The 22,926-nt window shown below is 51.5% G+C and overlaps 1 protein-coding gene across 4 annotated transcripts; it reads left to right on the top strand.

Moving 5' to 3' along the window:
* Positions 1-805: 805 nt before the first annotated feature.
* On the top strand, positions 806-22,882 carry DDI2 (DNA damage inducible 1 homolog 2). Of its 4 annotated transcripts, XM_064730501.1 has the most exons (10): positions 824-1,014; positions 5,308-5,437; positions 6,362-6,592; positions 8,367-8,493; positions 11,156-11,283; positions 11,793-11,921; positions 12,626-12,729; positions 13,578-13,767; positions 17,778-17,840; positions 17,925-18,061. In XM_064730501.1, exons 1-9 carry the CDS (start codon positions 877-879, stop codon positions 17,792-17,794), a joined length of 1,194 nt encoding a protein of 397 aa, XP_064586571.1. In that variant the 5' UTR covers positions 824-876; the 3' UTR covers positions 17,795-17,840; positions 17,925-18,061. The 4 variants fall into 4 exon arrangements, with proteins under 4 accessions (XP_064586568.1, XP_064586571.1, XP_064586570.1 ...); XM_064730498.1 differs by lacking the exons at positions 17,778-17,840; positions 17,925-18,061 and adding an exon at positions 15,846-16,059 and having other exon boundaries at positions 806-1,014; XM_064730500.1 differs by lacking the exons at positions 17,778-17,840; positions 17,925-18,061 and adding an exon at positions 15,856-16,059.
* The last annotated feature ends 44 nt before the right edge of the window (positions 22,883-22,926 follow it).

The raw sequence follows: 22,926 nt of genomic DNA on the forward strand, positions 1-22,926 counted from the left end.
GATCCCAAAACAAACAGAGTGAAGTGGAGGAGCTGAAGGGGAGGCAGAGGTGTGAGATGGCATGAGTGGCTCTTGGGGTGCACCTGGGCTGTTTTGGGATGGAAGGTGGGGAAATGACAGTGGGAGTGATGGGGTCAGAGGAACCAGTGGATGAAAGGATGAAGGGGAAGGGGCCTTGGCGGGCAGCAGGTGGGGCACAGGGACCCATGGGGATCCTTGGGACAACAGGAACCACCAGGGGCACAGGGACCCCCAGGGCGGGGCACATCCCGAGGGTCACCCAGGGACAGCAGGGACCACCAGGAGCACAGGGGGCCTTGTGGAGACTGCAAAGGCTGGAGGACATCTGGGGACATCGGTGCCGGCGGTAACACGGGGATCGCCGGTGAGCTGTGACGCCCGGGGCATAGGGAGCTCAGAGGAGCCCTGGGGACACGGGGAGCCCAGAGGAGCCCTGGGGAAGCGGGGAGCCCAGAGGGCACACGGGGAGCCCAGAGGAGCCCTGGGGACCCGGGGAGCCCAGAGGGGACACGGGGACCAGCGGCGCCCCGGGGACGCGGGGAGCCCAGAGGGCACACGGGGAGCCCAGAGGAGCCCCGGGGACGCGGGGAGCCCAGAGGGCACACGGGGAGCCCAGAGGAGCCCCGGGGACGCGGGAGCCCAGAGGGCACACGGGGACCGGCGGTGACACCCGGGCCCCTCCGGCCCCGCCCTGTGCCGGCGCGTTAAGGGGCGGGGCCTCCAGCTCGGCGCTCTCTGATTGGCCGGGCGCTCCTGATTGACGTGGGCGCCTGACCGGCGGGGCGGGCGCTTTGCGACGGCGGCGCTTGACGGCGGCGGCGGCAGCGGCGGGTGCGGGTCCGGGCGGGGGCGGCCATGCTGCTCACCGTGTTCTGCCTGCGCCGCGACCGCTCCGAGATCACCTTCAACCTGCAAGTGGACGCCGACTTCGAGCTGCAGAACTTCCGCGCCCTTTGCGAGCTGGAGTCCGGCATCCCGGCGGCCGAGAGCCAGGTCAGGGCCTGCCCCCGCCCCGAGCGCCGGGGAGGGCCCGGCCGGTGCCCCCGGGCTGGGAGCGGCCGTGCCCCTTCTCCCTCAGGGTCGGGGTCTCCCGGTCTGGGAGCGGCCGGGTCCATCCGGGATCCGCCCCGGCCATCCGGAGTTTGGGGTTGTTTGGGGCGGTGGGTCCCTCCCCTCACGGACCTTTGGGGTTTGGGGACAAACAAACCTCGCTTTTCCCTCAAAATCTGCTCGGGAGAGGGCTCCGAGCCCCCGGTGCCTGAGGGGGGCCGCTCCGCGAAAGGCTCGGTCAGCGCCCGCCGCGCAGCTGAAGGAGAGAAGATAATGTGGGTTTGTTTTGGTTTGGTTTATGTTGAGGTTTCGGAGGAATTTGAGGATTCAACGGGGCAGGAATTGGAGCGCGGGGAAGGTGGGGGCCCTTGGTGTCCTCAAACCCCGGGAAACGGGGCTGAAATGTTCGGGAAAGGGTTTATTTGTCCCATCGAACCCCTGCCCGGTCTGGGGCGGAAAGGGCACATTGAGTCTTTTCCTCCCTTTTTTCCACACAGGTGTGGGGACCGAGCAGGCACATCCGTGTGGTTTTCCCAGCAAATTCCCCCTGCAGCCCGGATCCAGGGCTCGCTCGTGTGCCAGCACTCGGGGGAGGCAGCGTGTGGGGGCGGCTCTGGGCCATCTGTCTGGGCTTTGCTCATGTTTTGGGTTCAGTCCCGCGTGTTTGGCCCTTCCTCCCCGCTTGTCCTGGGCAGGGCGGTGTCGGCTCCTTCTCTCGGCGCCGGCCGTGCCTGGCAGAGTTTGTGGAGTTTGGCGGTGGTGGCTTTTGCTTCCCGAGCCTTTTCCCAGTCTAAATTAACAAAGTGTTTTTCCAGCCAAGCCAAGATTAGTCAGCGCTGGAAGAGCTGGTGCAGGGGCAGCCCTGGGGCTGTGCTGTCCCTCACCCAGCAGGTTTTTGACGTTTGGCTTTCCCTCTGCCTTGGGAGAGCCTTGTTTTCTGGAATGGGAGCTTGGTGGTGACAGGGAAACAGTCTCAGAGCAGGGGTAGGAAATCCAGGAAGGGTGGATTCTCTTTTAGGAAAAAAACCTCTTGATTTTGGGCAGGTGTAAAGGGAGAGCCCACCTCACACAAAGGTTCCCAGCAGCCCTCCCGTGGCTGTCACAGCCACCAGTGAGCTCCCAGGTCTGGGGACAACCCCTGCATGGGGGACTCTGCTGTGGCTTTGACATCCCCAGGCATGAACTGGAGCATAAACTCCTCGCTGTCACCTTTGTCCCTTGTGTCATGGTGACCTGCAGCCCCGGGTCTGGTTTAGGCTAACGAGGGGTCACTTCTCTGTGTATTTTTGGCCAGGAGTTCCCTTGTTTGAGTTTTTCCAGCCCAGCTGACCCGTGTGGGGTTTGGGTGCTGCCAGCCCCAGGCGAGGGGAGCAGCGCTGCGCTTTTGTAGCCACCTCTGCTTCCTTCTGCTCATCCATCTGCCAGCCCTGCATCATCCCGAGCCGCGTCGTGCCGTGCTTGCCAGGCTGGTATTTGTCACTCCTCTCTCTTCTCTTCTGCCTGCTGTTGGTGAGGTGTTTTGAGGACCTTCAGTGGGGAGAACACGTTGGACATCAGGAGGAGTTTCTTCATGTGAGGAGGGTGGTCAGGCCTTGGCAGGGGCTGCCCAGGGAGGTTTGGAAGTGTCCAAGGAAAGCCTGGATGTGGCACTCAGTTCTGGGGACAAAGTGGGGATTGCACCTCCATGATCTTAGAGGGCTTCTCCAGCCTCAGTGATTCTATGAGAAACTTAAAAAGATACAAGTTATCACAGAAGCAGCTCCTTGTGTGGAAAGATTTTGCATTGTTAAATCACAAATAGGTGGTTTTACATTTACCAAACTTGGCTGTTTTCTGCCCTTTTTCTTCAGCCAAGGTAAATGTTGCATTGAAGGTGCTGTGTTGGCACGAGAGAGGATGAAATTCATTGTAAGGGTCATGCAGGGTGGAGTAAAGCACTCAGTTTGTGGAGGAGGGTTAATGCCAGCCTTGTTCTCTGCTTGTTTGGGCAGTGAATTCCGGGTGCTGCAGTTTGGGGTGGGGCAGGGAGCTGTGAGGTGTCCAAGGGACGCCGTGGGCACAGGTCTGAGATAACAGAGGTAGCTGCTGGTGGCTGTGGTGATAAGAGGAGCTGGGCGAGGCGAGTGGAAATAATCTGACTTTCCAGTCTCCTCCACACAGCAAGGCCGTGGCTTTGTGGGAGAGGGGACAGGAGGCTCTCAGCAGAGCCACACTCTTCATTCCTTCCCCTCATTTATCTTCTCTGCGTGCCCTCCATCTGTGCCATGCTCAGGAATATTTGATGGGCCCAGGAGTTGCCTTGATGGATGGCTGCAGGTGGTGTCCAGCGCTGCTGCCTGGGGTTCCCTGCTCCACAGGAAGGTTCTGCCCCCTGGCATTGTGCACAGCGAATCCATTGGTGCCTGCATCCCTGTCTGAGTCACCTCCAGAAGAACCCGTGTCTGGTGCCACCAACCAGACAATCAAAAAGCAGCAAAATCCAATCAGTTTGTTTTAAGAGTGGGGCAGAATGGGTCAGCAGTGGATTAATCTGTGCTGCTAATGGACGTGGCGAGTGCCAGGCGCTGAATTCATTGTCTGGGATGTAAGGCTGAACGCTCATAAATCCAATCCCAGCAAGATGACAGAGGTAAAGCCTCACTTAAACTGATTAACCGGTCTCTTGCAGAGTGTGTGTGCAGGGAATGTGCCATTTCAGATTTGGGTGTGCAGCTGGGATTTATGACACGCTGGCTGTGCTGCGGCCTCGGGCCGGTAACGTGAGAGGCTGTGCTGGGCCTGCCAGCCCCGCTGACCTCGGGGTGCCTCTGGGGTGGAGGCCACTCCCTTCCAAACCACTGAGAGGGACCTGGGTGTGAGGCAGCGCTGGGGCTGCACGCTCTGCTGGAGGGGAGCAGGCAGGAAACTCATGCCTGCTTCCATCGTGTGTGTTTCCCCAAATCTCTGATTGCTGCCCCACAAGGTTCTGGTCATTTGTGTTCCTCCTGCCTTGTGCTGCTGCTGATGGGTCTCCACTGCTGAGTGCTGCAGGGAGAGTCTGTGTAAGATGTTGGAGTTGCTGGAGTGACAGCCAGACCTGGAGACAGGTAGTGATTGGAGTTTTGGACCTTGTTGGATCTGCTCCCTGTGATAGCATCAGGCAGAGCTGCAGCCCATCCCTGCCAGCACTGCCAAAGCTGCTCCCACGTGGCTCAGCCAGCCCCAACCTGTGGCAAACGTGTTGTTGCTGAACTGGCCTTTTCCAGCCCCAAACAGACTGAGGTTTGGCTAAACAAGGTGGTATTTGTGAAATTTGATCGTGTGCCTGAGGGGTTTAGGCCAAGTTCTCCATGCTCTGGGCTGCTGCCAGGGCAGGAGGTGCTGGGCTGATCTTCCTGGTCTCACTGTGCTCCAGTGACAGCACAGAAACCTTCGTGCTGCCAGATGCCATTTCTGGGAACTTCTCTTCCAGGCTTATGTTACATTTTAGGCTTTCCCACAACTGAGGGCTTCTGTAGGTAGTACAGGTCTGATGTTCATGGAAATGTTCCTTGGGGGTTATTCACCTTTATCTCAGTGTTTTTATGTTAAGTCTATGGAGCCCTTGTTAAAGCAGGTTATCAAAGTAGAAATGGATGTGACTTTGTGTTTTGTAGTCACAAGGAATTGATTCCCTGCATGGACTGGTGGCAGTGTGGGGAGCAGAGCTTTGAGTGCTCTGGGTCTGGAGAGTTGCATCACTGGGGTGAGCTGGAAAGCACAGAGCTAATGAATAAGGTCCCTGTAAAACTGGTTATTCTGGGGAGCTGTGTTGTGGCAAGAGGCAGAACGATGGATGTTGGGCTGGATCTACCTGGCTTGGTGCTGCTGGCATGTCTGCAGTTGTCCAGGGTCAGTGGGTGCTGACTTGGGAAAGGGAACGCTGCAGAAAGTGCCTGTGGCTTGTGTAATTGTGGAGTTTGGGAATGTGGACAGACAGTCCTGGTCAAGACTTGCTTCCCTCTAATGATCTTGGCCTCTGATAGGGGAGACCAGCCCTTCTCCATGGTGCCACAGCTGGATTTTTGGCAAGCCCAAGCCCAGGTTGTCCAGGCAGGAACGTGCCTGAGGCCAGGCCTGTGAGGACATCACACCTTCCCTTCTGAAGCTTGACATGGATCCACAGGATTTATTGGAATGATTTGTTTCTTCTCCTATACAAAATAACATCTTGTTTTTGTTTTAACTTCTTCCCTGCCTGGTGCTCTCCTGGCACAGATCGTTTATGCCGAGCGGCCGCTGACCGACAACAACCGCTCCTTGGCCTCCTATGGCTTGAAGGACGGCGACGTGGTGATCCTGCGCCACAAGGAGACGGTGGAGCCGCGGCCCTCCCTGCGCTTCCCAGGTGAGACAGCTCCGTGCCAGCTCTGCCTGGGGTTCATCAGCACTGCCCAGCACAGCTCTGGCAGTGTCCTTTAGCACAGGGCTGAGGGGGGAGCGTGGCTGGGGTGAGGCGGGGGGGATTGTAAATGACCCAGAGGGCTTCTGATGCAGTGTTTTATTCTGAGGAAGGCAGCACCATTTTACTGTTCCTCCGAGGAGGTGTGGAGGCAGTGAGGAGGTGACTGGTTCAGATCAGGCTTGTTAAAGGTGTAGGAGTTTCCTACAGCCACTGGTTCCCTTCCTGCTGGATGTGATGGCTCAGACCCAGCCTCTATGGATGTGTGTCCTGAACCTGTCCTGTGGCAGATTCCCTGAGAAGCCACATCTTGCCAAGCCCTGTGGCTTAATCATGTGTGCATGCCAAAAGCTCCTCTGGGAATGCCTGAGTGGAGCCTCTGTCCTGCCTTCCACAGCTGCTCCCAGCAAATCCCCAACATAAAATATCCCTAGGAAAGGTGCCACAGGCTGAGAAGGGCGTGGGAGCATTGCTGAGGTCCTCATCCTGCCTCAGCTGGAGGATGGGTACCTGCAATGCAGGTCTGCAGGAGTGTTACTACTTTTTTTTCCCCCTGCTTTTCTTTAACCCAAGAGCCTCTGAAGTGCCTCAGAGCCACTGGGTTTAGCCCTGTAGTCCCTCCATGAGGAATTCACGTTTGTGAAGCAGGGAATAACCAGTCAGCAGGTGCATTTCAGGGGATTAGAAATGGGGCAGACAGACGAGACCAGTTACATAAACGAGCCAGTGTTGCTAACCCAGTAACCCGGGGATGTGGCTGCTGCTCAGGGAATCTGCTCTGGTGCAGCATTGAGGGCAGCTCTTCCTCCCCGTGCTTTTCCCAGCAGAACTGCAACCACGAAGCACCCACACGTGTACCCTTCCTTTCAGGTCTGCCCAGGATCGATTTCAGCAGCATCGCCGTTCCCGGGACATCCTCGCAGCAGCCTCCGCCCCCTGCGCAGCGGCCGCGCCCCTCGCCCCCGGACGCGCCCTCGTTCCCTCAGGGCCTGGACAACCCGGCCCTGCTGCGGGAGATGCTGCTGGCCAACCCCCACGAGCTGTCCCTGCTCAAGGAGCGCAACCCGCCCCTGGCCGAGGCCTTGCTCAGCGGGGACCTCGGTGAGCCGGGCTTGGGGCTGGGATGTGCTGCATTCCTTGATAAAAGGTGCAGATAAAAGGTGCCAGGTGGGAGCACTCAAGGCAGAGGTCCTCCATTTCTGCGTGTATTTCTCCTGCTTGGCATTTTTAATATCCTCTTTAATATCTCCTACTCAGAAATATCAGAGGCACAGACAATTTGGGTGTCTGTGAACACAAGTGACTCAGCTCCTGATTTTTACACTAAGATACTCCTTACTGCACATTTTCCAATAAAGGTGGTGTGTTTGCTGCAGCCCAGCTGGGACTCAGCAGAGAGCAGCACACTCCAAACCCAGCTCTGTCCATAGTGACCTTGTGCTGTGGAAGTGAATTCCAGAAAGGGAGAGGGAAAAGAGCAAGGAAATTGTGTTTTTTAGGAACTTTCTCAATAGGAATAGTCATAAATGTGTACGTTTCTGTTAATCTTGGAAGTGTGTTTTGGGCACAGTTGAAACCTCGTCCTTTGCTTCTTCTGTAGCTGATGTTGGTCCCTTGTTCTCCCTGTGGTGAAAGATTTGAACTCTGGTGTCCTTTAGGTGTGAAAAGAGAGGAGTTTTGGGCTGCAGTAGATGAGCTCCTGAACCTCTGCAGGATGTTTAGTTGGGAAATAAATCCTGTTGAGTGTGGAGAAATAAATGAAGAGTAGGAGCTTCTAGCAGGAGATTTTATCCACTCTCAGGGTTAAATCTGAGTGATTTCTCTCTGTTAGAGGAAACCAGAGAGGAACTTCCATGTTGTCAGCCTGTTCTGTTTTTAACTCTGCCTTTAGTTCATATCAGAGCTGAAGCTTTCTTTGCACTCTCAGGCTTTTTCATGCATCTTGCTGGGAGCTTTTCCCATCACCTTAAGCAGGGGTGCTGCTCTTGGCACAGGAAACCAGAGGTTAAGCCCAAGACACCCAGAACTGGCTCCTCTGCTGCTCTGCCTGCTCTGTGGACATGAAGCTTTGACCCAGTTGTGCATTTTGAGTCCCAAATTGCCGCATTGGGCTGTCAGGAGGAAGTGCTTTGGGCTGGTTCTCCCTTGCTGTGCTGCACTGCTGCTGCTGGCAGCGTTTGGGCACAGCTCCAGCTCAGCTCCAGCTTGGATTCCCAAATATCTGCAGAGATCCGTGCCCTGTGGCTGTGCTGGATGAAGGCACTGCTGTACAGAAGCCTGATTTCAAAAATCCAACAGTCAAATATACCCAACACCTCCCTGAGCACAAACAGCCTTTGAGCCAGAGCTGCTGCCAGGGCTGCCAAGGCCTTTTGGGGATGTACATGACCCCATTCCAATGGTAAAACATGGCCAGAGGCCATCTGGAAAGTGGGAATCTAAAAACTGATCTTAAAATGTGCATTTAGACCTAGCTAACACCTCCTGGTAGGCATTCAGCTTTAGGGGTTATAATCTGTGTTTTTGCCATGTTCCTTGGGTTTGAAAGAAGTTTTGTCATTAGCCTTTGTGTGGTTTTTAAAATTTTTTTCTCTATAAAATTGTATGTGCCAGGAAATTGAGTTTGATTGTGCAGTGTTTGGGTAGGAACATGAGGAGAGCGAGCTCTGTCCAGTTGCTTTTCATCTCGGCAGGTTCCCAAGTTTGCCACTGATCCTCTGAGGTCCTTCCACGCTGCCCTCAGAGGAAGCTTTTTCCTGTGTGCTGCTGAGTCTATTCCTCAGCTGGCATCAAAAGAAGCGTTTGCTGTGCCAGAATTTGATTTGCAAGAGTAATTTCCAGTCAAAAGCATTTCTTTATCTCCCTGTTCCCGCAGAGAAATTCACCAGGGTGTTGCTGGAGCAACAGCAGGACCGAGCCCGGCGCGAGCAGGAGAGGATCCGGCTCTATTCCGCCGACCCCTTTGATCTCGAGGCACAGGCCAAGATAGAAGAAGACATAAGGTAACAAACCAAAGTGGATTGTAGGCATTGGGGTCCTCTCTGGGGAGGAAAAACTGCTCTGTGCTTCCATCCACGGTGTTTTTTCCTCAGAGAAGGCAGAATCTAAGCACATTCCTTGTACCAAGGAGTTTGTGTGCAGGGCAATGCTCTGGGCCACCTTTGCACGTGGGAAGGTTGGTGTCACAGAGAAATGGGGGCCTTTGCTGGGGACGCAGCCATTTGTCGGTGAGGGGAGACTCAGACACTCAATAGGAGTGATAAGCAAATTCCGTTTATTGAAGAGAGCATCAGACACTTATACAGCGAGTAATAAGCTTATGAATATTCTGTAAGCCAAGCAATCTATTGGTTAAACTATGCCATGAACTCTTCCTCATTCCTTAGGGGTTCCATCTCTCTTTTCTCATGTCTCTTTCACTGTTTGTTATCCCACCACAGCTAGGCCCAAGGACACTGCTATCTGTGCAGGTGCAGGACTTGGAATTAGCCATGGTTTTGTATTTTTCCATTTTCTAGCAGCTAAATTCCCAACAGGTTGGGATTTGGGAACATGGAGGTGCATCCCCCAGAAACGTGTCCCACTGAGATCAGAGTGTTGTTCCCTGTGAGAGTGGGAAGGCCCTGGCAGAGGCTGCCCAGAGAAGCTGTGGCTGCCCCATCCCTGGAGTGTTCAGGGCTGGACAGGGCTTGGAGCAACCTGGGACAGGGGAAGGTGTCCCTGCCCATGGCAGGGGGTAAATGAGCCTTGCTTGGTCTTATCCTATGCAAGCTGTTACAGCTCCAGAGCCCAGTCCCCAAGGGGACTGGGTGCCAGAAGCCAGCTCGCTCTCAGACCAAGGCCGCGGGTTAGCTCCTAGCAAGCAGGGAGATATTCAGCTCTTAGTGATTAGCAGCTCTTGTGATTTCAGCTTTGCTTGCTAGTAGCTTTTCTCTTGGGCTAAGGCTCCAGCAGACGGTAGAGAGAGGAGAAGCAGAAGACACTGGCTGTTCCACGAGTATGGCTTTATTGAGGTCTGTGAAGGTCTCAGCTCTTCTTCTTCTGAGTTAGTAGGGGTACAGTGTGCTACTTTTATGCCTTGGCCTGGATCTAATCCTGACCAATGGCCAAGGTGTTAGAGTGACCATAAGTGACCAATGGTAGGGTTTAACACAATATTGCCTTACATGCTATAGGGATAAGGTACAAGGCGGATGTCCCTGGAGACAGGAAACTTCTTTGCCGCTGTGTCAGCATTCTATTCTCCAAGGGGCCCTGGCTAAATCTGAGGGGTTTACTACAAGGGGGTGGCACTGGGGGGGCTTTAAGGTTTCTCCCAGCCCAAACCATTCTGGGACTGTGTGATACGAGGTGACAGCACTGTTATCTGTGCTGTCTGTGTGTGTGATGTCTTGGAGCTGCCTGAGCTGCTTCACTGGAGCACTTGTGGAGAGCACATCCCCTTGAGGCCTGGGGCATGTTTTGAGCCCAAGAGCTGGGCTGGTGCTGTCTCCCAGCTGAGCTCTGCACAGCAACAGGGCATTGTTCCTCCCAGCTGCCCTCGAGATTGGCTTTTGCATCCTGCTAATTGTTCCATGTCTGGCTAATTCACTGATGAGAGGCTCTGCAGAAATGCATCCTGCTCATCACTCACTCCCTCTTGCTGCCTTCCAGATGTAATTGTGTTGGGTTCAGGCTTGATTTCTTCAGCTGAGTGCTAAATCCTGGAGTTGGTTCATGGCTGGTGGTTTTCCCCTGATAACAAAGTGTCTGTCTGCTACAGACCCGTTGTTGGGCAGAACCAGAATTCACTGGTGGTAGGAGTGCTCTCACATTGCAACTGACAAGGTGTTGGTGCCAGATAAACACCCAGAAATGCAGAAAATAGATATTTGTAGGTAGTGAAACATTGCTCAGAGCACAGGAACGCTTCCTTTCTTCCTTAGATGAGGGACAGATAAAGGGGTTGTGCCCAAGGTTCTGCAGCTGTTTGGGCTGAGCCATCCCCAGATTTCACACCCCATCAGTGAAAAATGAAATGGCATCAGAATTGAAGCCTTTTCCCTTTTTGGGGAGACAAAGCAGTTTTGAATGCAGTCACTACAGATGCCCATCACTTGCAAGATTATCCTGGGGCTGTGAGGGATTTCTTGAAGAGCATTTTTTCTGTTTTCTTGAATTCACACCAAGGGCTGGTGCTTGTGGTGGTGTTCTTTCTGCTATTTTGCTCACCTCCCTCCTTTGCTATGCCTGGAGAAGGAAAGATACCAGGGAAACCTGAGGATTTGAATGTTCAGCTGCTGTGTGGGATTCCAGTGATGTAGCTATTGGCAACACCTCCGTGTACCCTCAGCATGACTAATGAATCCACAGGTTTTTTCTCTGAGTTCTCCAGGTTAACATGGACATGGGGTTCCTGTTGGCAACACAAGGCTGTCAGGAGCTTGGGGTTGGAAGGGGCAGTGGCTGCTGGGGAGTGACTCACTGTCTCTGGGCTCAGCTGAGATCATTCCTGGCAATCTTCAGCTCCCAGGTCTGTGTTTCACTAAGGAAGCACTGGTTTAAATGTGTGTTTGTAAGGTGAGCAGCAGCAGGTGGGATTTCCAGGTCTGTCTGTGAATCACAGGGATGTTACAAAGAATGGATGACTGAAATTTTGGTCTCTCTCTTCTCCACAAAATTCAGGCAACAAAACATTGAAGAGAACATGACGATAGCAATGGAAGAGGCACCTGAGAGCTTTGGGCAGGTGGTGATGCTCTACATCAACTGCAAAGTCAATGGACACCCCGTGAAAGCCTTTGTGGACTCAGGTGCTTTCTCCACACTCTCCATCACTGAGGGCAACAGTCAACATTCCAGTAGTTTCCCCAAAATATCCTACAATAAAGCAATGCATGACAAGATTGTGGAGCACTTTACTGAACCCTGAGCACAGCCAGAGCAGACTGTGGGGAGAAGCAGTGTGGGAACACCCTGGATTAGGGCTCCTGGGACTTCCATGCCTGGAAGGTCTCTGCCATTGTGTGTGTCTTATCTCATTTTACAGGCAGGGAGATTTCACACACCTTTAACATGGTAGTTCCCATCCACATCCTGCAAGGAGAAGTTCCTGGGGTTGTTCCATCCCTACAGTAATGGTCAGTGCTGAGCTGTGTGTGGGCAGCCAGGTCAGCACAGTGGGATTCACAGGAAGCCTTTATCCCCTGGGGCAGGTGGGTTGGTTTCCCAACCACTGAGTGCCAGATCTTCAGCTCTTCCAGGAGAAAATACAAGTTTGTGCTGAGCCATCAGGATTTAACACCAGTTCTGTTAATGGCAGGTGCCCAGATGACCATCATGAGCCAAGCCTGTGCTGAAAGGTGCAACATCATGAGGCTGGTGGATCGGCGGTGGGCTGGCATTGCCAAGGGTGTGGGGACACAGAAAATCATTGGCAGAGTGCACTTAGGTAAGTACTGGCATTTTTGGGGCAGCTTTAGCAGGGTTTGACTGCATTTCCTGCACTCTTGGCACTGAGGATTGGTGCTGTAATTGCTAGGAGCTCCTGCAGAGTAAAATCAAAGTGCATCTGCAATGTGTTTGTTTGTCTTGGGCACAGAATTCTGTCTCATTTAATGCTGTAACACTTGGGCTCAGTGAGTCCCAGCTCCTGCACACACAGGACACGTTCTCTGGGGGCAAAACCCGAGGTGAATGGGAAACACCACGACCTTCCCTGTTTCAGGTGGCACTGCTGGGCAGGGTGAGCTGCTCAGGAAGCTCACACAGTGCAGTGTTTGCTGTTCCTTTGGAAAGAAAAGCCTCTGTGCTCTTGTGCAGCTTTTCTGGATGGAGGACACTGCCCTTATTACCAAAAAATCGATTCTGTTTGCTGTTGCTGCTGCTTAGACTTGTGCTCTAATAAACTGTTTGCAGCCCTCAAGCTTGGAGGGTCAGAGAAGCAGGACAGGAGGTTCTCAGGCACATCAGCTTTTAAAATAATTCCTCTGGGACCATGGCAGGCCTGGCAGTCCTGGGGCTTGCACAGGGCCACACTTTCTGTGACCAAAAGGGTGCATCTGAGTGCTGGTTTCAGATTCTCCCAGACCCAAGTGGAAGAGCAGAAATCAGATTGTTGTGCTGTAGTGGGAACTTCTCTGCCTTGTGTTTCAGCTCAGGTGCAGATCGAAGGGGATTTCCTGGCGTGCTCCTTCTCAATCCTTGAAGAGCAGCCCATGGACATGCTCCTAGGACTGGATATGCTTAAGAGGCATCAGGTATCAAAACCTCTTTTAAACAGTTACCTGGCTCTTGCAGGTTTAGTGAGACGTGCAACAAAAGGACAGGAGGTTCTCAGGCACATCTAAAGTTTGTGGATTCATCTAAAGTTTGTGCACGCCTGACCTGTGAATTCATAGGATTTTCCTGAGGAGAGTTGATGGTGGATTATCTTCCAGCCTGGAAGCACATCCATCATGGACAGCTCTAGGGTGCCTGGCTGCTGCCTGGAGCTTTTTGCTCTGATCAAAGATACTCAGGGCTTTCCAACAGAATGATTTATTACAGATTGAGCCAGACAGGGCCCTTTGGTTAGAGCTGATACTCCTGGCCCACCCTTACGTGCTGCGAGCCGTCCGTTGGAGATGGATTGCCTGACCCTGCGTCTCCCTTCATCCCTGGGAGCCCCCTGGCTCTCTGCAGGCCCTGACATGTGGATGTGTCACAGACATTTCTTCATAGAAATCCTTTCTTTGGGATTTGTCCCTCTTCTGGGAAGCAGAGCCCCAGAAAAAGAATGTAAACAAATTGTTATTGGCTGCTGTGAAAATGTGGCAGGGGTTCCTGTGATTGGCTCTCCTTCCATGTGTACCATTAAGGGCCAAGGAGGAGCTCAGGGGAGATTCCTTGAACACAGAACTTTGTTATTCATTTCCTTCTATTCTATTCTTAGCTTAGCAGCTCTCTGCAAGCTCTCTCTTTATTCTTTTTAGTATAGTTATAATGTATTATATATTATATATTATATATCAATAAATCAAGCCTTCTGCTCAAGGAACAAGATTCTCGTCCTTCTCTCACCCCAGTGACCCCTTAATGTCACTGTAATCTGGATGCTCTCTTGCAGTGCTCCATTGATCTCAAGAAGAACGTGCTGGTGATTGGCACCACGGGCTCTCAGACCTCCTTCCTGCCCGAGGGGGAGCTGCCCGAGTGCGCGCGCCTGGCGTACGGCGCGGGCCGCGACGACGTGCGGCCCGAGGACATCGCCGACCAGGAGCTCGCAGAGGCCATACAGAAATCCGTAGAGGAAGCAGGTACCAGCAGGAGCTTGCTTGAAACAGGAATCTGTGCATTTCTTTCTGCTGCATGTCAGGATGTCTGTGAGCTGTTCCCCTTCCGGCTCCTGGGAGCAGCAGCAGCCAGTAAAGGGTGGAGAGAAGGGGTTTTATTCTTGCTTGTGGTCTCTGAGTGCACTTCTCTCTTCCTTTCTGGGCTGCAGAACCTGCATGGAGGCATTCAGGGCTGTTTATTTGATGCTCTCCCTGCAGCTTCCCACCTGCTCTGGTTTCCTGGCCCTCAAGCTGTGGAGGTTAATGGTTCTCTGTGGCTGGGATCACGTTGTAGTGCCCAGCAGGGCCGTGGCTCAGCTGTGCTGCTGCTGCAGCTTTGGGGAGGCTCCCAAAACCCTGCTCTTATTGGCTGCACCACGAAAAATAGAGCAGCTGTAGCAGTGACAAAAGTTCATGACAATTTTTAGAATTCGCACTATTTCAGCGTTTTTCCCTGCAATGGTGCTCGTGCCCTTGGAGGGGGAATTGCCTCCTTGCAGTTGCTCAGAAGTTCAAAAGCTGAATTCACATCCTCAGCCTTGAATATGACCTGCAAAGAGAACTTTCACCCTCCTGCAGTTCTGTTCCCAGTGTCCCTAGAGTCCAAATGCTGCACAGATGGCCACATGGAGCTTTGGTGGCTGCAAAATTGAAAGAAGTGATTTTATTTTCAGCCAAATAGCTGAAAGCTGAACTATGAGCCAAAACCAGTCTGAAACTCAAATTTTCTGTTCAATTCCCCCCTTAGTTCAGCTTTCAGCTGAAGGGGAAAGTCATTATTTTTTCCCTGCTGTTCCAGAGAAGCTGTGAATACCTCAGGGTATATTCCTTAAGCCTTTTCCAAAACTTTTAAAGATAACATTTTATATCCAAGAGTTCTCTAGAGACCTTTGAATTTTACTGCTCATTTTTCCTCTGAAAGAACACAGTAAATTCTGCTTCCTACACACATGTAGAACTCTTTGCTGGGTCAGGTTTAGGCTGATCAAGTTGATTTCAACATTTTGCTTGCTAATATTTTAAGACTCTAGCATGCCCATATTTAAAATTGAAATGAGAAAAAAAGATTTAACCATATATTATATGTATATTTATATATCTATTAGATACTAAAATTTTTATATATACGTATATATATATATATATATCTAGTTGAAATGCACTGAAATTTTTCTTTAACACCTCCCAGTTACTGTTTCACAACCCAAAGAGTAAGCAGTTAGTTATAAATAACAAGAAGTTGATTACATTAAGGGAAGCACAGGACTGCACTTATTGCTCCCTTTGGCCCATTTTCTTCCATCCTAAGAATATAAGTTTTCCAGAAATGTAAAAAAACCTCAGAAGGAAGGTCTGGCTTTAATGAATCAGTAAGAAATAGTTTAAATGTGTGACTTTTCTAGCCAAATTTGAATGTTTATTAACTGAAGTTGCAGCCAGCAGAGAGAAACACAAACATGGGTTTGACCTTGTGATGGGGTTTTGGTGTTGCTGAAGGTCAGGCTCAGAGCTTGGGCTTTGTCTGTGCCCACAGCCTGGAAGGTGGAAATATCAGTTCTTTCCTGTGAAAACCTGGAGCCTGGGTTAGCTTTCAGAATATATTTCCACTTTGGATGAGGCTTTGCAGATATTATGGTTGGTTAAATTTAGTTCTCAGTTGAAAGAGAACTAAATAACAAGCAAACCTCAGCCCAAACTATGAGTCTTTACAATAAAAGCATTTTAGACAAGTTTTTTAAACAGAAAAGTGCCTGAAATGACTTAAATCCAAGCTGCTTATGTACAACATATGGTTCTAAGGACCATGAGGCTTTGTTCAGCACTTGGACACTTTGTGTTGATGCTGAGGAATGTAAAAGATTTATGGGAATAGGAAATCCATTCTGTGTGTTCACTTAGTGCCCATAGAACACTGAGGCACAGATCTACAGTGGCTCTTGTTCAGATTGACTGTGACAGCCCTGACAGTTCTAGACACAGTGCTGGCCTCTGGCCCATGGGCTTTTCTTGGCTGTATCCTAAAATGTCAGCACATTCCTTTTTTCTCTCTTCCAAAACTTGAGTTGCTGCTAGGTGGTACCAAGAGAACCAAGAAAGGAAAAAAGAGAAAACGGAAGAAGGACAGAAAGAGAAAGTGATGCAGTTCCAAAGACGCTCAGCTCCCCACAACACGTGTGTTCTTTTATAACTGGAGCAATTTTTGCTGCCTTCCAGGAGATGGTACAACACCAATGGCTGCCTGCACCTGGAGGCTATTAAAGTGCTTGTTTGAATGCACCTGGATTATCCTTGAGCTTTCTTTAATCCCCTGAAGTCCACTTTAGGGAGCCTCATGATTTCTGTCAGCTGCTTTGCTGATGGTTCAGCATTTATGGAAGGCAGCTGAGGTGGTGGTGGGGTTCACTGAGATCCAGGACCTCCACATCCTTATTTACCTCTGAGGGCTTGATGCTCTTTTGTGGCAGTTTCCCACCACTGGGGAACTCAGTGATCATGGAGCATTTACAAACCTGGCAGCAAAACTGGAGCTGTTTTGCTGAGGAGGAATTGTAGCCAGGCAGCTCATCCCACACACACCTTTTCATCCAGGCAGCCTCAGTCCAAGTCAGTGCCACCACAAACAGCTCAGGCTGTTCTGGGTACAGAGAGGGCTTTATCCCTGATGGTGCACTTTGTGGGGAAGAGTTTGTTCCTGGTTTTAGCTGGATCAATATCCCTGGTGGGGCTGGGACTATTACATCTACCCCAGGAGAAGGATGACACTTAATGGAAAACCAGCTCCTGCTGCTACCTCAGTGCAAATCCCTGATGTGTCTGATCATACCCTAATTAGTGATCCAGCAGGTCAAAAGACAGTTCTGCTTCCTCCCTGAAGGGCTGGTTTGGAGCAGAGACATGAATGTAATCATTCCACACAGAAACAGAAAGGATCCCTCTGGTTTTCATGCATATCCTCTGTCACAAAGCTCTTTGCCCCCCTTAGGAAAGATGAGCAGTGGGGTGGTGTCCCAGCAGGTGCTGCACTGGTTTGAGTTAACAGAGAATAAAAGGAACAGAGAACAGAAGGCTGAGGACAGGCAGGTTTCTGTTGTGTTGTGGAATTTAACGGGATTGTGGCTGGAGGTGTAGGCATGGCAAGCTGTGCCCCAGTACTCTGTAAAGAGACTCCAGGCAAACCAGTGGTGTGTGTTTAGGAGCACTGAGTTTGGGAAGGGGAAGGGCAGCAAATCACAGAGCCTGGGTGTGTGATCTGTGGGGCCAGGACAGGCCCTCCTGCAGAGGTCCTGTGAGTGATTGAACGAGTGCTGGGGCGCTGATACATCAGCGAGATCAGACTGTCAGCAAGATAAGGTCACTTAATCTCCCCTGATAACCACAGCCAGCGTTCAGTGCTTCTGATAGAGATCTGCAGTTCATCTGCTCTCTGTGAGGACAAGGAAACTGTAAGCTGAGCTTGATTTTTGGGTGTTTCTCCTTTGCTTTGCTCTTCCCAGCCTTGGGCAGCAGTTCTTTTGGGGGATTTCTTTCCCCCTACAATCTTACACTTCCCTTTTGCAGCCAGCTGGTGTTTGGACACCTTCTCTCGGGTCTGATGGCACTGCTGGGAGCACAACCCAAGAACTGTGTTGCCATCTCAGTTCCCATATCTCTGAAATGTGTCTCCTGAGTATCTCCAGCCAAAGGCAGAACAAACAAATACAGCACGAGACACATTGTTATATTGTGTAGAGTTTACCAAGTGTCTGGTATCACCCACAGACTGCTCTGTGCCATAGCCAGTACAGAACAGCCTTTAAACTGTGCTCTGGCAGGGTTATTCTTGCCTTGGTGTGCCAAATTTGCCAGCAGAACCTTTGTGGGAGGCAGGAGCTCCTGCAGCCTCGGTGCCGTTGTGCTGGACAGTCAGGAGGGAGCTGTGCAGGACTGTAACCATGCATGGTGTGTGCTCTGAATGCTAACACGAGTTTGGTGTGTTTGTTTCCTAATCCAAACAGAGCGTCGGAAGCCTTGATGCATGTAGTGTGTGTTTACTGCAGCTGGAGTGGGCCACAGACCAGGTATTTAGAGCCACCCGTTCCAGTTTGTGCTGCCACGGTGCTTCTGCTGTGTCCTGACTGCTCCTTTCCTTCTGTCTTCCATAGAGAATAGTGACAAAGAAACTACCTCACTGGAAATGCCCTCATTACCAGCTTCTGATGGGTTTCAAAATCCAGTCCAGTCTTCAGGACTAAATTCCAAGATCTCTAATCCCACAAATCAGTTACTTGATCGTTCTGTCTCTGCCCCTGCTTCAATTTGCTCATCCAAATCCAGCCTTGCAGAGCCCATTGATCCTAGAGCCGTCGAGACTTCTGACTCTCCACCTGAACACCAGATAACCCCAGGAAAAGAACCTGCTCTGGAATTACAGCATCATTCCAAAAGCTCTTCCTTGGCAAATAATGACCCCTCTCTGCACACCGGAGATGGAACCTGCTCCAGTCCAGCTTGCCTTTCACAGAAGACACTCAAAGAAACATTTAGTGCTGACATTTTAAAGGAATGTAATAAAGAACAAGATCATGGTCAGGAACATCCTCTGGAAGTGACAAAAGTCCATTTGGATGACACTGCTGCCAAGCACAAGCAGGATAAAGATGTCTGTCTGTCTTCAAAGCAGGAGCAAAAACATGAGCTTCCCACAGACCATCAGATGTGCAAAGAGCCAGAAAAGGAACATCTTGAGGAGCAAACTGAGACAACTGACCCAGAACCTCCTTGCTGTGTTGGTGGGCTTGAGAAACCTCCTGTGGCTGAAGCCAAACCGCCAGAAAATCCTCCCATGGCAATGAGAGATGAACTGGAGAGAGCAGCTCTTTCCCGTGTGAAAGGGAGTATCCACCTGTCAGCCTCCTGTAGCCACGTGCACATGGAAGCCTCCATGGAAATAGATGCAGTGGAGCAGGCTGCAGCTGAAACACAGAGCTCAGCAAGGCAGCAGACTGAGAACAGACATATTTCCAACCTGAACTCAGAGGCTCTCTCCATGGAGGTGGAGTTGCTCAAGTCTCCGTCCTCCTTGAGTGATCCCCTTCCCACCAGGGATGTCCTGCAGTCTGAAAGCGCCAGTGAAATTCCTGCAGAGTATCACAAGTCAGCTAATTTGGCAGCAGACAGCTCTTCCCCCTCCAGCACCCAAGAGCTGGACATGGATGCAGGAAGACCTTCAGAAGAGCAATGTTTCCCTCTAGCATCAGCCTTGAAAGAGCTTCACAAACTCTTGGTTATCAGTCGGCAAGGAGAATGCAAGATCCTTGCCTCGGAAGAAGTCTCCCAGCTGGAAACGGTTCAGAGAGAGCCAGCAGTGCAGCAGAAGGGACTTGCTGAAGGTGAGCAGAAAGGCTTGGATCCAGCCAGCCAGGAGCAGAGCTGTTCCTTCCCTGAGACAACACCTGAGGGTGGAGAAGCAGAGGGGAGGCAGCCCTGTGATTGTGGCAGAGAGCACATCAACACCAGGCCCCTCAGTGCTGGGCAGCCTGTGCTCGGGGCGGGAGCTTTAGAGGGAGAGAAGGGCTCAGGTAAGAGCGATGTGGGCGTGCTGAGTTCTGCAGCCACCCCTGGGCAGCAGCAGAGCCCAGAGCAGAGGGAGGGTTTGGCAGGAGGTTCTCAGAGTGCACCTAGCCCAGCTTTGGAGCAGAGCACGCCTGGTTCCTCCACACCTGCTGCAGGTGAAGGAGCACCAGAGGATACTCAGGGCCTGTTCAGTGCTGGGAGAAGTGGCAGTGCTGCTCCTGCAGGTCCATGGCTGCTGGGTGGCAGTGAGGAACCACTGCTGAGCCCCCCAGCTGCCTACACCAGACTGACTGAAGCTGGGGCTTCCTCACCCCCTGCTTTCCCTGTGGCTGATGTCGACCGGATCCTTGGTGCTGGTTTTACCCCACAGGAAGCTCTCCAGGCCCTGGAACAAGCGGGTGGAAATGCAGATCTTGCTCTTCTCATTTTGCTAGCCAAGAGCATCGTTGTCCCCACGTAACTGTGGAAGAGGGAGCTGACTGGGGGATCTTTTCTTCTACAGGAGTATCTCAATTACACACCACAATGGACGAGCAGAATGTTGAGACAGATTTTTTTAATTATTTGCAGCCAAAGTAACACATCTCTTCTGTTTCACTCATTAGATTTGGGCTTTGAAAGGAAAGAAAACGTCCTTGCATTGTGTGGACAGGATAGCTTTTAATCATGCATACTGGATTAAAACTACTAGTTTTATTTAAATGTACAATTTTAGAATAACCTCCAATGCTACGAATAAAAAGCAGCAGCCACTGTGCTCACTGCCCTGTCAGGCACAAGCAGTTTGTGATGGGAATTGGCCACACGTGCACAGGAGGGGAGGTGCACACTGGGTCCAGCGTGGACTCTGGATGTGTTGCAGCTCCTTGGAACCCAACATCCAGCTGTTGAGATTATTCTGGAAGCTACTAAAGGTGTGTAAATGCTCCTGGATGTGTAAGGCTTTTGCCAGAGGAGTGAGGGGGTTTTTGGGAGTGTGGGTTTTTGTGTGTGCATGGGGAAGGCTGATGCTTATTTTTGCCAAACCCTTTTATGCTTTGATTTCGAGTTGGACTCAATGATTCTTGTGTGTCCCTTCCAACTCAGAATATTCTGTGATGCTCTTGGGCCAGTGTGTTCCAGTTTACAACATGGGGATAGAAGAAGGGAAGGGATAGAATTTGGTGCTACCAAAACTTATAAGATACATTTTAACTTATTTGGAGATGTGCTGGTATTAACTGTAAGGGGAGGGGAGGGGGGGGAAGGAGTATTTACATTTTGTTCTAGCCTTGCCCACATCATGTTTTTCCTCATGCAAAAAGAACAAGCTCAACCAGTTTAAGGCTAAACCTTAATGGTGAATTTGTTTAACAAACCAGCTGTGTGTTACGGCTCTAGATCTCCCTGTGCCCGGGGAGGAGTGAACTTCATCTCAGTGGCTCCACGCAGGGCTGTGATCGGAAGAAGGAGGAATCTGCTTTGCTGTGGTTTGTCTGGATGTCTGGGGTTGGTTGGTGGCTGTGCATGCCTGGGGGTGCTGATCTGACTCTGACACCTCCTCCAGAGCCAGGGCTCCCCAGCAGGGGTCACAGAGCAAATGCACTGATGTGGCCTCTGCGTTACAACCATCGTGGCCTTCTGGGAGACCTCTGGTGAGTCCCCTGAGCAGTGAGGCCTCACCGAGGCTGTGCTGTAGGAAGCCCTTTCCAGATGCTCTTTTGAGGGGGAAGAACTCCTTTGTGATGCTCTGTCAGGGCTGGGGAAACAAAATTTTAAGTAGGAGCTTTGGTTCAGTCCCACTTGCAAATCTCAGAAGTGGCTTCATGTTTGGTGTTTGTCTTGACACATTGAGCTAAACCTGGAGCAATGGCTCAGCAGCACCAGACACGTTTTTGTTCATGGCTTCCATGTGGTCTTGTGGCTGTCTCAGGCCTGTGTCCTGGTGTTTGTGTTCCCTGTTGCTTGAGCAGGTCTCCTGTGTGTGTGCTGGGCTGTTTTTGTGCAGGTGGCATTTAAAAACACCGATTTGGTTTCATCTGTCACCTCCCAGGAGTCTGTGCTGTCATTGAGTGCTGGTGTCAGATTTGCCTCAGACACTTGGGCAGCCAGGAGATCCTTTGGAGTAATAAAGGGCTTTAAGGCATTCTGCTGTCAAATGGAGCTTCCCCATGAGCTGGGACAGTACCATCCAGACCTGGAGCTCCCAGACAGGTTTGGCTTACATCCCTCTGCTTGTGATGGCAGCAGCAGGCACTGCCCCTTGAGGGAAGCTGTGCTTGGCTGTCTGGGGCAGCACCCAGTGATTCACTTGAGGCTCAGCTCAAAATGAGGTGCTGGGGCCAGACTGCAGCTTCCTCATCTTCACCAGGCAGGTGGCAGAGTTACCCCTGCTGAAGGTTTGGTTTAATATTCTCCTTCCAATGAGCACCTCACATCAGCAGGAGCCCCTCTGTGAAGGGCAGGCTTGGGCTGGTACAGGAGCACAGTGTCAGCAGGTCTCCTTAGAAGCTTTAGGATCTATCAGAGCCATTCCTGTCTGCATCTGCTTCACCATCAGAAGCAGCAGCAATGAGGCTCCCAGATCCAAAATGACTTCAGATGGCTGAATCTGCTCCTGATTCACACTGCAGGGCTCGGTGAGGTGGCCCTGGGAGCAAAGGAACACGGGAGCCAGGGGCAGGTTGGCTCTGTTGGATGGGGGAGAGCTGAACCTGCACCCGTTGCCTGTGTGTGGATGTACTGCCAGCTGCTTGGAGCAGCAGATGTTGGCCACTCAGTGTTGGCCACTCAGTGTTGGCCACTCAGTGTTGGTCCCTGTGTCTCTCTCTCTGTTTCAGGAGCCCTTGCTCAGCTGGCCCACGTGGTGCTGCTCTGCACCAAGCTGGTGACAGGCTCTGCTCTCACGGCCACGCTGACTTAGGCTGCACATACAGAATTTATGCTATAAAAGCTTTAGAGCATCAGCCAATCTGCTTCAGTGCTCACTTTTATTCCTTGTCAAATATAAGTTTTGAATCCCACCCTTCTGCCAAAGCTGTATGGAAGCATTTATCCATAGTGCTAGAATTCCATGGGTAACTCCCCAGACTGCTAGAAACAAACCCTGACCCCCAACTGATAAATATTTCTAAAACTCTTTTATCAAGCAGGTCCAAGCCTGGTGATTTAAATCTCTTAATTTCCAAGCATTGCTTTGAGTGAATGGCTATGTGCTGCTAAATTAGTGAATAATTTTTTTAGGAGCAAGATGTAGTATAACATTGGGGCAGTGGTGAGTACTTCAGGTTAAAATAAAATGTAACAGAATGTGTGCTTAGCCAACGCTGTCTGAAAGTTGTCTTTGTTTCAACGTGTGTCCTCTCTGCTGCATGCACACGCACATCCTCTGTTCAGCCTCCAGCAGTCCCTCACTGCTCCCTGTGCTGACCTGGCCCTCAGAGTGGGAGTTTGTATAGGAGAGGAGGGATGGCAGAGTGCTGTGGCTTATTGGCTGCAGCAGGGCATGGAGGTGCCACCAGCAGCTCTGCAGGTTTCCAAGAAGCCAGGTATTCCAGCCTAAAATCAGGCACTCTGTTCTTTTCTCTTCCCCCTCCTCATTAACCACTGCTG

The sequence above is a fragment of the Zonotrichia leucophrys genome, chromosome 21 (genome assembly GCF_028769735.1).
Source record: "Zonotrichia leucophrys gambelii isolate GWCS_2022_RI chromosome 21, RI_Zleu_2.0, whole genome shotgun sequence".
Taxonomy (NCBI): domain Eukaryota; kingdom Metazoa; phylum Chordata; class Aves; order Passeriformes; family Passerellidae; genus Zonotrichia; species Zonotrichia leucophrys.